At 40.8% G+C, this 15002-nt stretch overlaps 1 protein-coding gene across 1 annotated transcript in view; it reads left to right on the top strand.

Moving 5' to 3' along the window:
• The first annotated feature begins 834 nt into the window (after positions 1–834).
• notch3 (notch receptor 3) overlaps positions 835–15002 on the top strand; it is a 32124-nt gene continuing 17956 nt past the window's right edge. Inside the window, exons 1-4 of the mRNA XM_048188591.1 lie at positions 835–1146; positions 2622–2688; positions 14384–14526; positions 14614–14949. Coding sequence (XP_048044548.1) covers positions 1086–1146; positions 2622–2688; positions 14384–14526; positions 14614–14949 — 607 coding nt within the window. The 5' untranslated portion in view covers positions 835–1085. The remainder of the gene's footprint in view (positions 1147–2621; positions 2689–14383; positions 14527–14613; positions 14950–15002) is intronic.

The following is a 15002-nucleotide window of genomic DNA, read 5'->3' as shown; positions in this document are numbered from 1 at the left end:
ACACAAACAAGTGGCCATACTGACACACATGCTGCCTTATATTGGAGACTGCAAAGCCCCTTCTATAGCAAGTCAAATAGGCAGATTACCAAATTTCCAGAACTAAATCTAACATTTTAAAGTAAAATGTTTGCATCGTTTTTGTTTGTATGACAAAAAAAAAATTGATGCAAGCCTTCATACTTCATAATCCTAGTGTACAACTTGTTATGCTTAGCAGTGAGCATTAGCATGTTTTTAGGTTTAACATATCTCTTAATGATAGATTTTATTTCGTTGTTATTTCTGTTTCTCAAAGTATATTTGCTAAATTAAACATTATACTTGGTAGTTTAGACTGGTTGTTGATCATTAAAGAAATGATGTTAGCCTAACGTTACTGACTCTAGGCCAAGCACGCAAACCTGATCAGTCTGCCCATGCACTTTGAAAACATTATTTTCACTATATTCTGTTCAGTTAAATATATTTTTTTATAAATATATTTTTAAAATAAAATAATTACATTCCTAAATTTAACTCGATTCAGTGTGCCCCTCATCCGTTTACTAGCATCAAATTTGTCTGATCAGCATCTTACCTTTGATAATCTAATTAGTTGACTTGTAGTTTTTGTGTGATATACAAAGAATAAACGTTAATTTCGTTCAGTTTTAAACTTCTACATATACTTCTTTTTCGGAGGGAAGACATTCTGATTCATTTCGACGGCTATAGCGAATCCGCGGCGCTATTCAGTCCGGCGGAAGGGCGAATAACATACTTGAGAGAGCGAAGGCTTGAGAAGGGGGCGGAGTGATACAAAGTCTGGCGGTGGACTCCGATTCGAAGTGAAGTGGAGAAACTTTTTCAAAAGTTCCTGGAGGTGTTTCGAGACGCACGGCAGCCGAGTCCGAGCTGCAGAGGGAAATACGGAATTGGACTATATCGAAAACACTCAATTTCTATGAAATTCACTCAAGTTAACTTTATGACGTTACTTCATCTTAATGTGATTCCTTGGAACTTCAATCACCGCGTCATTTTTTAAAGGATGTATTATTGCTAACATTTCAAAAAAGGAGTAGGATCGAGTTTCCACAGAAATGGGGAATTACAGTCTTTGGATATTTCTGTCAATGTTATATCTGGTGCAAAATAGCGAAGGTAAGATGACTGATTATTTTCTCCCCTTTGTCTGGGTCTAACTGTGTGTTTTAGGACATGTGTGAATGTACAACCTGTTACATTAGAATCAATGAAAGAACTTAAAACAACTGTCTTCGATTTATTAACTTTCTTTTATGAGGTTCAGAATCATTATTTGCGGCTTTGCTCACAGCTTCTTGATGCTTGATGCAAGATGTGCCATTATATAGTTCTCATAAACGTTTTTGTTTCAGTCCATCACTTGTTCGGGATAAATTTCAGTGTAAATGATAAATGTAAATGATAAACCGTTGCACTATTAGGCTAATTACGCGACGAATACTGTTTTGAAGATCACTGCAGAAAATTATGCACGAATATGCAATGATGATGGGATTTAAAGAGTTCACACCGCACGAGGACTTCTCTTTGTTGGTGAGGAATGTTGCAATTGATAATTGTTTGTTGTGGTGTAACTTTTACGAGTTTAGTTCTTCTATATAACAGAGGTGATTTTTGAGCGCATTGTATTAGTTGGATCTGTATGCATTTTGTCCTTGTCTGAATAGCTGAACCGTGAGAAAATAACAGAGTAAATGTCCGCTTCGCTGCACTGGTAGTAAGCCTCCTATCAACGTGCATAGTAATTGAGATTGTCATCTGGGTACTGTTAAATCACTGCTCTAGATTATATCTGAATTGTATATTTTACGTTTTTGATATGGTCAAAAATACTTTATTGAACATGATGTGTTTTGTGGGAGTTCTCATACATTAAGCTTTTTTGTTGTTGTTGTTGTTCAATGCATAATGCATTTTATGCATTTCATTAATTTTTTACAAACAAATCATTAAAAAATTACTTTTTTTCCATGGAGGTGGAAATGAGCAAAAAGGTTTGTTTTGTCCAGTTTCTTCTTTTTAAAATAGGCTACTTTTGCTTTAAGTTGGAATGCCATTTTCTCTTGTTCTTATTGCGAGTTCAATGAGTTAGTCGATTAAAGTAGGTACACAGATATGGGAAATACACACTTATATTCTGAAATGAAATCAGAAAACGCATGCGCTCGTCTTTCGGCAGCCTTTTGAAGATAACACCTACCAATAGGATGCGTCTTTATAGTTAACAGTTACAGATAGAAAGGCAAAAGTTCTACTGATTTAATGAAGTATTAGAATATCATCGGAAATCATACTCCTCATATCTATCGCTTTTCGTATTTGATAAGAGTTCACGTGCTGAATTCTATTGTCATTCAAACAAAGCGGAGTCTGTGTGAAAGAATCTGAACGTTATCTCGCGGCACTCTCACAGATAAGACTCAATGTATATTTACCAAAGAGTAAAGCTTCGAGGGACAGTCTGTAGCTAAAATAAGCGGGATATGCCTGTGTTATGGGGTTCAGTGAAATAAATTAAATGTAATGTGTCCTATTTCAGGGTTGTTGAATTTGAAGTGGTCTCTGCCTCATTGTGCCCTCTCTTTCCACAGGATTGCGCTGCGTGGATACACACAGGCCGTGCGAAAATGGAGGAATGTGTATCGATTCAAGATGCTTGTAAGCTTACAGTTGTCATTTTATTGCAAATACAGTTTTATTCGATACACTGATTTGATGTGTAGTTCAAGCTCTAAATTGTTTGATAAAATTGCCTGTTTTTTTAATGCGTAACATTCACAATGGTGTGTTCTAAACAGGTGGCACTGGATTGGCTATTGTTGTCATTCAGCCTTGGTTATCAGTTTCACATAGTTTCAATCACTTTCACACAGTGTGGGAAAAGGAACTGGAGTTTAGCAAAACACAGAGCAATGTTTTAAAGGATTAGTTCACTTTCAAATGAAAATTGAAGCTTTTCTCACCCTCAAGCCATCCTAGGTGTATATGACTTTCTTTCTGATAAACACAATCGGAGAAATATTAATAAATATCCTGACGCATCTGAGCTTTATAATGGCAGTGAGTGGGATCAACGAGTATGAGCTGAAGAAAGTGGATACATCCACATCCATCCATCATAAACATACTTAACATGGCTCCAGGGGGTTAATAAAGGCCTTCTGAAGTGAAGCGATGCATTTGTGAAAAAAAAAAAAAAATCCACATTTAACAAGTTATGAAGTAAAATATCTAGCTTCCACCAGACCGCCTTCCGTATTTAACGTACGAAGAAAGCCTAAAATTCTCGCAGTTCAAAAAGCTTACGCTACGCCTTCCCTATTCAACTTACGGAAAAAGCTTAATTGACACAACTCCAGTTCCGTTTTTTTCCTAATTTGAATACGGAAGGCGGTCTGGTGGAAACTAGATATTTTACTGGATTTTTTTTTTTTTTTTTTTTTTTTTTTTACACAAGTGCATTGCTTCACTTTAGAAGGCCTTTATTAACCCCCCAGAGCCATGTGGAGAAGGTTTATGATGGATGGATGGAGGCACTTTCTTCAGCTTCATACTCGTTGATCCCTCTCACTGCCATTATAAAGCTTGGATGCGTCAGGATATTTATTAATGTATCTCAGATTGTGTTCATCAGAAAGAAGAAAGTCATACACACCTAGGATTGCTTGAGGGCGAGTAAAGCTTGGGCTAATTTTCATTTGAAAGTGAACTAATCCTTTAATGTGTTGTACATGTAGAAGGGCTACTCTATTTTGAAAAGTGCACTATAAGTTTTAGTTTGAAAAAGAATCTGAATAATTCAGATTCTGTGACTCATAGTTAACTCAAGTTGGACCATATAGTTTTATGCTAACAATAAATGTACTCAGCCACACTAGACCTGTCCACAAGATATCAGACACATAAAATATATGATTGAACTTCTGATAGTGAATCTATATGAGCTTTTTTTTTTTTGCTAATGCCAAGTAGTGTTCCAAATACGTAGCGTTCCTTCACACAGGCTGTCTTCATTGTTTATGCTAATACAAAGTGATTGTTATCACATGAAAGCCTGGGGCTGTTGTTTTATGTTTCCCGCCTGATTTGGAAAACTGTGTCTGTGCACTCTAGCTTCCATTCATGGTGATTAGTGTTTTTTTTTCCAGGAGGCACTGGTACGTGGGAACCACTCTCAGTGGTTATGCGTGATGGCCAAATCAATAGGGTGTTAAACTAAAATCAATACTTTTGTTTTGTATGTGTATCTCTACAAATCAATGGTTGTAAGAATGAAGCAGGATGTTTTCATTCTTTTTTTGAAAATTAAACCTTGCATTATCTTCTGAAGTCATGTTTATTACTTAATGGTATGTGTTCACTCCTTTACCTTTCATTAAAACAAATATATCACAACCAAGTAAAACTTCCCCCACTGCACTATTAGTGTTCCCTAGTGTTCCCAAGTGTTAGGTTTTTTATAAGAATAATTTGGTTATTTAAATATCTGTAAAGTGCTCTTGTTTTGTGCCCTTAAGGAATAATCTACCTACTTAAATCACCCCACCATTAACCAAAGAATCTCATACCCCCAGGCAAGTTGTTATTACCTGCTCACTGGCCAAGTATCCTGGATGAAGCCTCATTGTACTTTAAACCTGACATTTTAGTGCAAACTCACACCAGGGGGGTGGTTGGTTATGGGTGTGGAAACTGGGAGTTATGTCCTAACTGATTGATGATTGTTGAGGCAAACCGAAGCCTTTAGTGGAAGGGCATAGATGAAAGCCATTTATTTGTTTTTTGAAACTTGGTGTGTATTTATAATTCTCATAAAACTCTGGAGGTAGATAAATATGGCAAGGTGGCACTAAAATGCCTTTTGTGTCAGTGTCACAGTATTAATCATTACCCAACACACCTCAAGCCAAGTTGTGAGCACAGTGTGTTAGTAAATGTGTAATTATGTTAAATAGTGCTTTGTTCTTTTGTCATTCCTGCTCTACTCATCTACAGTATTTTTTTTAAATTAGACACTTTGTCGACAGCATTTGTGTTATACACATTTTTTTAAGAGTTTAATGTTATTGTATGTGTGTGAAAGGCAGTTCACTCACAATCTATTGCGTCAGTGTCAGCAGGTGATATTTTTCAAGTGAAAAGGATTTTTAAAAAAGAGGACAGTAAATGTCATGCCACACAACACAGTAATACAACCATCTGGAATGGCTAGCCACAAGAGAGTGGTCCAACCAGTCCTTAAGCTATGGGGACAGTAGACCCACTCCAACCCCCTCCCTAGAGATCCTGATGAAACCAGAGATCCAAAACAACCGAAAGGGACCTTTATTCCTCCAGATACCAACCTGTAACCCAGTACCGCTGGAGAGACCAGAGAGAGTAGAAGGAGGAGGACTAGAGAAGAAAGGGCATATGAGAGTGAGGGAACAACAGAGAAAAGAGTGGATAATGGCACCTTTAGCAAACAGAGGCAAAGGTTGAACTAGACGTAGTAAAGAGTACTGGTTGGGACCTCAAAATTTCACAAGAACACCACTGAGATTTTAAAGCTGTGTTGAAATCTGGCCTCTGAGAAAAACCTTGGCAACAAATCTTCCACCTGTTCCTCCCCATGACGTTTTCCTTCCTTACCATGAGAGCTTGTGTGTCTGGAGGAAGTTAATTGTCCTATTCAGTGTAATATCCTTGTTCTCTAGTGACCGTAATATTATGCGAATATGCCCCTTAGGACTGTAATTGTTACCAGCTCAATTATGTTGGCTGTTGTTCTACCAGGGTCTGGTTGAGGCCTATACTGAGCCTTAGTTCTCGTTTGGCTCCTATGTCATTTCATGGTCCCCTGCGCTGAGAGCTTCAGTGGCTGGTGCAGTCCATGACAGATTACAGGAGTAATCCTTCTCTAACTCTCTCCACTGAGTGCTTCTTTACAATGGGCTACAGTCCAATGCTTGTTGGGCTACTTTTATGAGCTGGCACAGGGTTAACATCTGGAATATTCATGGGAACTGTTTTGTGCTTTTATTGTGGCATAGGTATGTAAAGCATATCAAATAATCCCTGTAAAAATTTGTTTATGGGGTTGTCAAACGGACCTCATGGTGGTGACACCAAAGGATGAAGTCAAAAGTACTGACTTTGATACCAAGTTGTTACTGAAATTTAAAAAATGTGACGCTTTGAGCGCTGTTGTGCTGATTCGTAAACACCTCTGATTGGCCATTGTGTTCACGCACTCAACATATATGTCTGTGATAGGCTACAATGATCAACACGCAGGAGCGTTTGAAAGCACACGGAAGTGTTTGAATTTGAAAGCAGCAGGGTTTGAAAGCAAGCACCTGTATCGTAAGTGTTCGGGGAAGAGCATCAATGATGTCTATTTATAACATGTTTTTGAAGCATTGATCATTGTGGCCAATCACAGACATATCTGATGAGCGCGTGAACACAACGGGCAATCAGAGGTGTTTACGAATCCACTCAACAGTGCTCAAACAGTCACATTTTTAAAATTTCAGTACCAACTTGGTACTGAAGTCGGTACTTTTGACAACACTAGGGAATACTGCTCTGTGGATCCAGTTCTTAAATTCTGGTCCTGCTAAGGTCCGTCGCTCTTTGAATCCCTTTTCTATAGGAAATGCGAAGCATGGAACGACAGCGCACTTGTTGTGAAGAGTCCTGGAATGTCACTCTAGGTGAAGAGTCAGGAAGCTCTGTTAAAGTGTCATCATGCCTCTAATCTCATCCCCCCAGTGTGGAGAGCATGCAAGCAAGTGCAGCCACGGTGTGGGATAGTCTCGACTGAAGCAAAGAGATAATTAGGCAGATTGTGAGAGTGTCATTCATAGAGGGTCCAGCTGGAAGAATAAGGTGGGGGTGGGGATGTGTGTTGGAGAGAGGGGGTTGTGCTGGGGTGTGGAGGGACAGCTGGTGGATGTTGTGATGGTAATCCAGTGAAGTCAGACCCTTACAAAGGGGGAGCGGAGGGCCAGGTGCTGCCATTGAGCGGCCTGCCGCCCCATGCCGAGACAGACGGGCCTATGGAGGAGAGGAGCCGGCGGCCCACGGGTCTCCTAACACATGCTCACACACACGCAGCGAAGTGATGTGGAGGTTCTCCATTGTCTCTGCAGGCTCTACAAGCCCAGGCCACTGTCACTCTATGAGAACAAACAGTGGAGATGAAAGTGTGTGAGCCACAGAGCAGAGAAAAGAGACATCAATGTTTGCATTTTCCCACTCATTTGCTCAAAAAGGAAGCGGTTACAGTGGGGCTCTGTCCGTTATTGATGGTGTTGCCTTGACCCCAGTAGCAGAGTGAGTCTATAAATTGTGAGTGTTGCATTTTACTGACCCATGGAAGCTCTCTGCCTCTTAAGAAATGATGTATGAGGATAGTTAGACATGAAGCAGGCTCTGCAATCACTGGCCTTCTCCAAACTAACAACTGTAGTTTATTTACATAAAATTATTAAAGGTGCCCTTACAAAAGGAAATAATTAACAACTACAAGCTGATATCCAAGGCCTCTGTTGATTTACTTAAAGAACGGTGTATACCTATAGTTTTGTTTATATCGTAAAGGCTGGAACACTGCTTATTTATATTGAGTTTAGCACTTAGGAGATAAAGTTACTTTCCCTTAATATATAGTGGAGTAGTGTGGAATGCTTTGTAAGATTCCTGCTCTGCCACCACTGCATTTATTGCTGTCGTTACCTCTAGTCTATTCAGGGTCCAGGATATTCAAGGAATGTCAAAAAACTGTCAAAATTATGTGCAAGTTAATGTCTTTTTGCTGAATGGATTGAGACATCCACTTAAAAGTAAGCAGATTGAGAAGAGAACCCTACTGATTTGATGGGGTTGGAGAGTGGTTGGAGTGTAATTGAGTTTGACGGTAGACTGAATGAAGGGACTAAGGTCTATATGGTTTTATGCCGCAAGCAGGGAGTCCTGGTTCCCAGGCCCTGTCACAGGAAGTGCTGACTCCTGACCCCACTACTTTACTCACATCCTGTCTATCAAGACAGCTGAGGAGAGCTTATGATGTTCTCTTGCCCTCTCTCTTTTTCTAACTTTTTATTTGACCCTTCAGATAAGTTTTGTGTTAGCATAGTTCACCTACTGGGGTCCAGCGAGAAGTAATCTACTTTAACTACCCATAAATTCTTGATACAAATTACTTGCTAATCACTGTTATTGAATTCAATCTGATATGATCATACACTCACACGTACTGCAGGAGTAGGCATAGCTGATAATCTAAGGAGGAAAGTTGTAGTTTGTTTGGGTATTTATTGGTAATGGGGAAGATAAGACCAAGGATCTAAGAAATGTATATGGGTGGAGATAAGAGGCATTCTTTGGCCTCTACCTGAGTGTTCTCTTCCACCCTTATCAGACTCTCTGAAGCTCTGTGTTTTCTGACCACAGTCACATTAAAGCTTTCCAAAGTGTTTCTAAATATGATGTAGAGATGAACTGGGAGTTTTCATTCCAACTATCTGCATATTTCGTGATTTATGAGATAGATTAGAGTGGTTGGCAGCATTTTACAGGATGTACTTCATTCTACAAAATAGGGGATTGTAAAATTCCCAGTTAGATTGCCTAATGCATACTGCAGGACACACCAGGTTATAGCTAGAAGTTATTTTGGAGTTATATAGAGTTTTAGTTTGTGGTTGTGGAAAGCAAAACGTCTTCCATTTCTAGTTTTCTCTGATTCTAGTGAAAAAGTGCATTACTAATAGTCTTCAGATCTGCAGAATCAGTAAGAAAAGTCTGCTTCTCTTTGAGTTCCAAGAGATCTGGATCGGTTTAGGTGCTGGGGTGGGGTTTTGTGGTAAAGTACAGCGAAGAATGCTTTGGAAGACCTCGAGTCTGGGGTGCATGCAATGCGGTTGTGGCTGGCTTGTTAGCAATACCAGAAATTCTGGAGGGTTTTTTTTTTTTTATGAGCATTGACATAAATTTCTATACACAAATGTTTTTCAAAAGCATCAAGAGTTTTATGAACATATTTTGCCCTAGAGTAGTGTTTGTGTGAACTTAGAGTTTGATAAGATCTGTGTTAAGGCTTTAGCCAGAAGTCCACTTCCAGTCAGTTTTTTTGTAATAATCTCACAGATTAATAAATATGAGGCCAATGCAATACTGCAGATAATGGGTTATCAAAGGAAGACAAAAACATAGATATCTCTCTACATATCTACCAATTTACATATTTCTGTAGGTTGACAGCTGTTTCTTGTTGGAAAGTTCAGTTTGTCAGTTTATATTTGTTAAAATACATATAATCCACATGAAAGCCTACCTAAAACCATATTATCAAAACCCCTTTCATGTGCTGTAGGCCCAATTTTTCATTCCAATTTTTGAAATTTTCTCTAGTTTTAGTGATAATAGAAAGTTTATATGAAAGGTTCAGTTCCTGTGAAAGTTGTGCCCTCACAAACCCCCACCCTTTCAGCTCTCTCCTCAGCCATGGGTTACTGTTGCCAGGCTACAGCAGAGGCCTGTTGGTTCGTTTGAGCACAGGCCTGAAAGCCTAGCTGTTTGGGCCACTGCTCCCCCGTCCCCAAACAATAGGGTTCTGACTACTTTAGCTCTTTTATTTGGCCCACAAAATGCTTCCCTACCCCCACTTTGGTTCCTCTTTGAGAAGATGGGGAGCTGGGAGGGGGCCGTTGGGGGAGGGGGGAATAGGCTCTAGTTGGCAGTGTGGTGTCAGTATGGGCTCTTCACAAAGGAATGGAGCAGCTATATGCCAGACCCTGCCATAGACATTTTTTAGGGGACTTTTGGAATTTTGATACCATGAAAGTGGCTCCAAACCATCAGTTTTCAAGGCAAACAAAACCGGGTTTAGTTTCAGTGACATTAATAGGAGGTGACCTACTCTCAACTGACTTCCTACTAAGGAAAGAGTTGGCCGTGCGAAATGCATGGTTATTGTCTTTCACCTCAGTGTGGGAAGGATGGCTTCAAGTACCCGGGAGATTTGAATCCTGTTGAGAATTCTCTCATGCTTGGTGCCTCCTGGACCATGACTGACCAGATGAAGCACCTTCAGAAAGACGTGGTGTGTTTGTGCTTCTCTTCCTCAGGTGCTGTGACCTTAGACTGCTAGATGATTGTATGGTATTGTGCTAAAGAGAATAGTGTCAGGTGACACTGCCACAATGACCCTGAGATCAGGAAAAACAGCATTAGGTTTCAAAAGCAAGCAGAGATGCCGAGCTTCACACACATTAATCATTCCAGCAGCATCCAAAAAGCCCCTGTGTACATGCATATAAGTTACACAAGTCTTTGAGAGTCCAAAAGGCTGTCAGGTCCCGTGTAATCCTTTTGATATGGTCCATAGATACACCTATACTATATGAATGAAGCCCTGTCCATTGTTTTCTCCGTCTGATATGTCTTTTGGTTTCTCAGCGTCCTAGGAGAGGAAATTGTTCGTAAGTCACAGTGTGTTTGAGTGTGCATGTGAGGTATTTGTTGTGGTGTTTGTTATTGCTCTCAATTAAGAGTAATTGCTTAATTGTCAACCTGTCCAACTGCTTCATTAACCTATTTCCTACATTGTCAGTGAAGATGTGCTGTGAGTGTGCTGCTATACTTGTGCATGTGATTTAACTGCCTGCATTCATGTTTGTGTGTGTTTGTGCACATCTGTTTGGAGATTCACAGACAGAATAGTGCCATTGTTTTGGGTGTAATCCTTTAAAGAAGCAGAGAGAAGGCAGAAAGCCAAAGCAGTGCTGAAAGATGTGAACAGTTGTTTGGTGCTATTTGCAGCTGGCGTGAGCCATCAGTGGTGTTGTGACATTGGAGGCTTACTGTTTCTGCCGTCTTCCTATCTCACCCTTGTCTACTTGCATATTCCTTAGGGGCCAGGGGTCAGCTCTTGGTAAATTTGACTCACCGCTCATGCTGAATAACATCCCACACCTGGTTAAAAGCAAAAACGGCTAATTTCCATCTGTATAACACACAAAATATTCTTTGTAGAACATCCTCGCTCACAGTGGAGGTTGAAGGCCCTTTACAATGAGTTATTTTTCACTCTGAAAGCTCTGATAGGACTCTTGGCTGTATGTTTTTCGACAAATGATAGGCACAGCCAAGACCTAGACAAAAGAATGTGTGTTTTGGCTGCTGAACACCGTGCGAGGACAAATATCCTAACCTCCCCCTGCTGCTACTTGACCAATATCTACACATTCTCACACACTTTCACCAAGGTTTTCACAATGCAATAAGTATGAAACTCCAGCACTTATACACGCACAAACAGGGAATGCGTTCCAAAACTCACACACACATGCATGTTATCATGTTTTGTAAAGCCAGAGGCTCCCTGTCTTTGTGTGTGGAAATATCTCTTGTCAACACATCCACAATTCCTCATAGTCCAGTAACTCTTTGAAATCCCACGAGTAGTTCCTCAGTGATCCTGCCCATTGTGGTCTGTCCAAAAAGTTTCTCTTTTGTTTAACCACTTGCTGACCACACTTTTTTTTTTTTTTTTTTAATTTTGTAACAAAAGTACATATAAAAATAGCTCAGTTAGGAGATGTAACCCAGAATCGGACTAGTTTGGCCTTTATCACAAATTCCTTACTGGTTAAGTACACATGCACTCATTCACTCTGCACATTTACATCAACTGCTTCCTAGAGCCAAAGACAGGCAAACAACAGGTTGTAAAGTAGGCTGTGTCTCGGCATTCTTTAAAGGCCAATCGCACAGAATGGACATTTTTATAAGGGCTTGAGTGTCAGACTGCATGCTAGTTGAACCTTGATGCAGGTCTCCTCCCCTGTCTCCTCAAAACTCTTTTTGTGCCGCAACTCCCAGTTTCATTTTTTTCATGACCCCCAAGATTCCAGACATAGTTAATTTGCCTCTAAATAAACCCAGCCAAGCCATGACAAATAGCCAAGGGGATGAAGGGTAGGGGGTGATTGGTGGGGTGTCAGGCTTGCTCGGTCGTCTGTGAGGTTGCCACAGCAACAGGGATCTGGGATTCAGAAAGAGTGTGAGTGTTTTCAGAGCAGGAGACGAGGGATTACAGGAAATATGACAGGACATGACTCTCAGTACCGAACTCTTCCCCCATTCCACCCTCCAAAAGACATTTTCCCCCTAACAGACACCCCCGAGCCGCCCCCCACTACACTGCCTGACATTATCATCACAATCAGACTGCTGACCTCTGACATTTGACCTCCCAGCATGTGAAGGGTTCATAGGGAAAAGCAGTGTGCCACATTGGGGGCTTCAGGAGATGGAGGAGTAGCCCTGGGTATTCATGAAGAATTCTTTCTTACTTATTGCTGATCTGTTTCCTCCTTGTTTTTCATTTAGAGTAAAAAAAAACTCCCCACAGACATGCAGTCTTAACTTATGGCATTTCACGTAGCTGGCTGTATTGGAAATATAGTAATACCAGACAGGTGTTTTTGATATATCACCCCTCAGTTTGGTCCAGTTGGCCTCTTTTGCTTCAAATTCTCAGACTTTATGATAAAAACAACCAACCATGGCCAGCAAATACACTCTTGTGTTGTTAAGTCAACAGTACTGTTATTAAGCAGACATCACCTATGAATAGAGCAAGTGAAGCAAATGAACATTTTCCTCTTCTTCTACACAGTCAAGCATTGAATTTTAACCTTAACATAACATGTCCTGTTCAGTATCAGACGTGTCTCGTTAATCATAAAGACTTGGGATTCTCGACGCCAGCAACTTAAGACGTAAAGTAAACTTAAGCTTGGCTCTCTTATGTCTGTTTTTTGGTTCCAGTTCCAGAATATTTTAATACTCCCATATGAAACATTTCTGTAGGCGTGTCCTCTGAACAGCAGAATGCTGTTACGTCATCCTCTATTGTCTTGCTGGGTAGAAAAACAGTTGTCACCAGAGTTCGAATTATCTCTGGTTTTGATGAAATAGTGGAATGGAAAGTATAGGTCATGAAAACTTGTAGGTCCAGCAGAAGTCTAAAACAGCACCTCCTATATGCCAAGGCCTTCTTTGAAGCCCCTCTCCAAGGTCAGAGAGAACCTGCTTCAAATTTGTGTGGGGTAGAAGACGCCAGCCACAAAAGAGGCAAAACAACAAAGGGACAGATAGCTCAGTGTAAAAAGTGGTCATCCTGTAACAGAAAGAGGAGGAAAAGCCATTGTTGTCTCTGCCCAGGGGTTGTTTTACAGTGAAAAGAGAGAGAGGGCCTGAGGGGGGACACAGAGAGAACAGACCATCCCATTGCTTGTCATCAGCTTCAAACGGTCTTTTTGATGTGGGAGTTCATCCTGTGGTGGGGCTCCCTGTGTGGGTGTAGGGTTACCCAACACACACTGGCTTCTCAAGCCTAGCTTACCAAAGGCCTCAGAGCCCATGAGAGAGACGGCCTTTTTTAAGAAAAAGTTGTTTATTTTATCTTACCTGTTCAGTTTCAGGTCCCACTCAATTGTCCATCAAGATAACCTACCTGGAAAGAAAAGCATAGAATTAGAGCGGAAAGAACTGTATTCAACTGCCACAAAGTGGCTTTACCATCATACCATACCTATGGTTTGTTGTGCCCTGTCTTTTGAGTGGTCTCCATTGTGAGGTAACACATGGAACACTGTAAACAGTTTGCAAGGTCTCATGGGTGAACACAGATAGTTCCATGATTCACAGCCGTGTTTTACTATTGAATGCAGCGAAGAAATTGGAAAATCAGTAATGATCCTGGAATGCAGTCTGGCATGGAGAGGAGCATGCTTTTCATATTGGAATAACAGAGAATGTGCAAAGTGTACTCTGCTGTTACAATCAAGACAGACATATATGCAACATCTGGTGGATAGCATAAAATTGAGCGTCTCTCTCTCTCTCTGTGTGTGTGTGGTCCTGGTAAACGCCACGTTGTGGGGACAAGGTTAATAATACTAGTAATTTTTGACCTTGTGAGGACATTTTTTGGTCCCCATTATGAAAACTGCTTATAAATCATACTAAATTATGTTTTCTGAAAATTTAAAAATGCATGAATGTATGAGGGTTGTGTTCAGGTCCTAGGGTTGGGGAATAGAATATACAGTTTGTACAGTATAAAATCATTGTCTATGGAAAGTCCCCTTAAAAAATGGAAATGTGTGTGCATGTGTTTGTGTGGATAATCACCTGTTTGCTAACCTTGTTTTATAATAAGATTAGTATATTTACCATGTTCTGTGCATGAGTTTGGTGAGATACTGGACCTGGGCTGTTGATAAAAGTTTCTGATGTCCCACTGAAATGCTTTTACACTCAGATGCTCATGTTCTAAATTTGTGCCCCTCGACAGATGCCGACCTGGTTATATTGGTTTGATCTGTCAGCATCTGGACCCCTGTCATCGCTCACCTTGTCTAAACGGAGCAGCTTGCAAGAGCCAGGTTGCTAATGAAGTCCCACAGTATACCTGTGTGTGCCAGAGAGGTTTCAGAGGTAAGCTTGAGGGTGTCTTCATCTCATCATGGGACAGTTTATGGGAAATATAGGGCTGTTCGTGAATGACGCTTCTTGTGTTTACAGGTCAGGATTGTTCCCTGATTGATGCATGTGCCACAAATCCATGTGCCAATGGTGCCCGTTGTACTAATTCGAATAATCACTACAACTGCTCGTGCCCACCTGGATATCAGGGAAAAAACTGTCGCAATGACATTGATGAGTGCCGCAAACCCGGAAAATGCCTTAACGGTGGCATCTGCATGAACACGCTTGGCTCATTTCGTTGTGAGTGCCTTGCAGGGTACAGCGGGCGCACATGTGAAGTGCCCACCCAGCCCTGCGCCCCTTCACAGTGTCTCAACGGGGGCACCTGCCATCAGACCGGTGACCACACCTACGAATGTGCTTGCTTACCAGGTACAAAGCATGCATCCATTCATGTAAACACACACCCTTTATCACATTCCCAT

Source organism: Megalobrama amblycephala, linkage group LG1 (genome assembly GCF_018812025.1).
Source record: "Megalobrama amblycephala isolate DHTTF-2021 linkage group LG1, ASM1881202v1, whole genome shotgun sequence".
Lineage (NCBI taxonomy): Eukaryota > Metazoa > Chordata > Actinopteri > Cypriniformes > Xenocyprididae > Megalobrama > Megalobrama amblycephala.
Note: the sequence above shows the minus strand (reverse complement) of the source record. Positions and strands in the feature narration are given on the sequence as shown.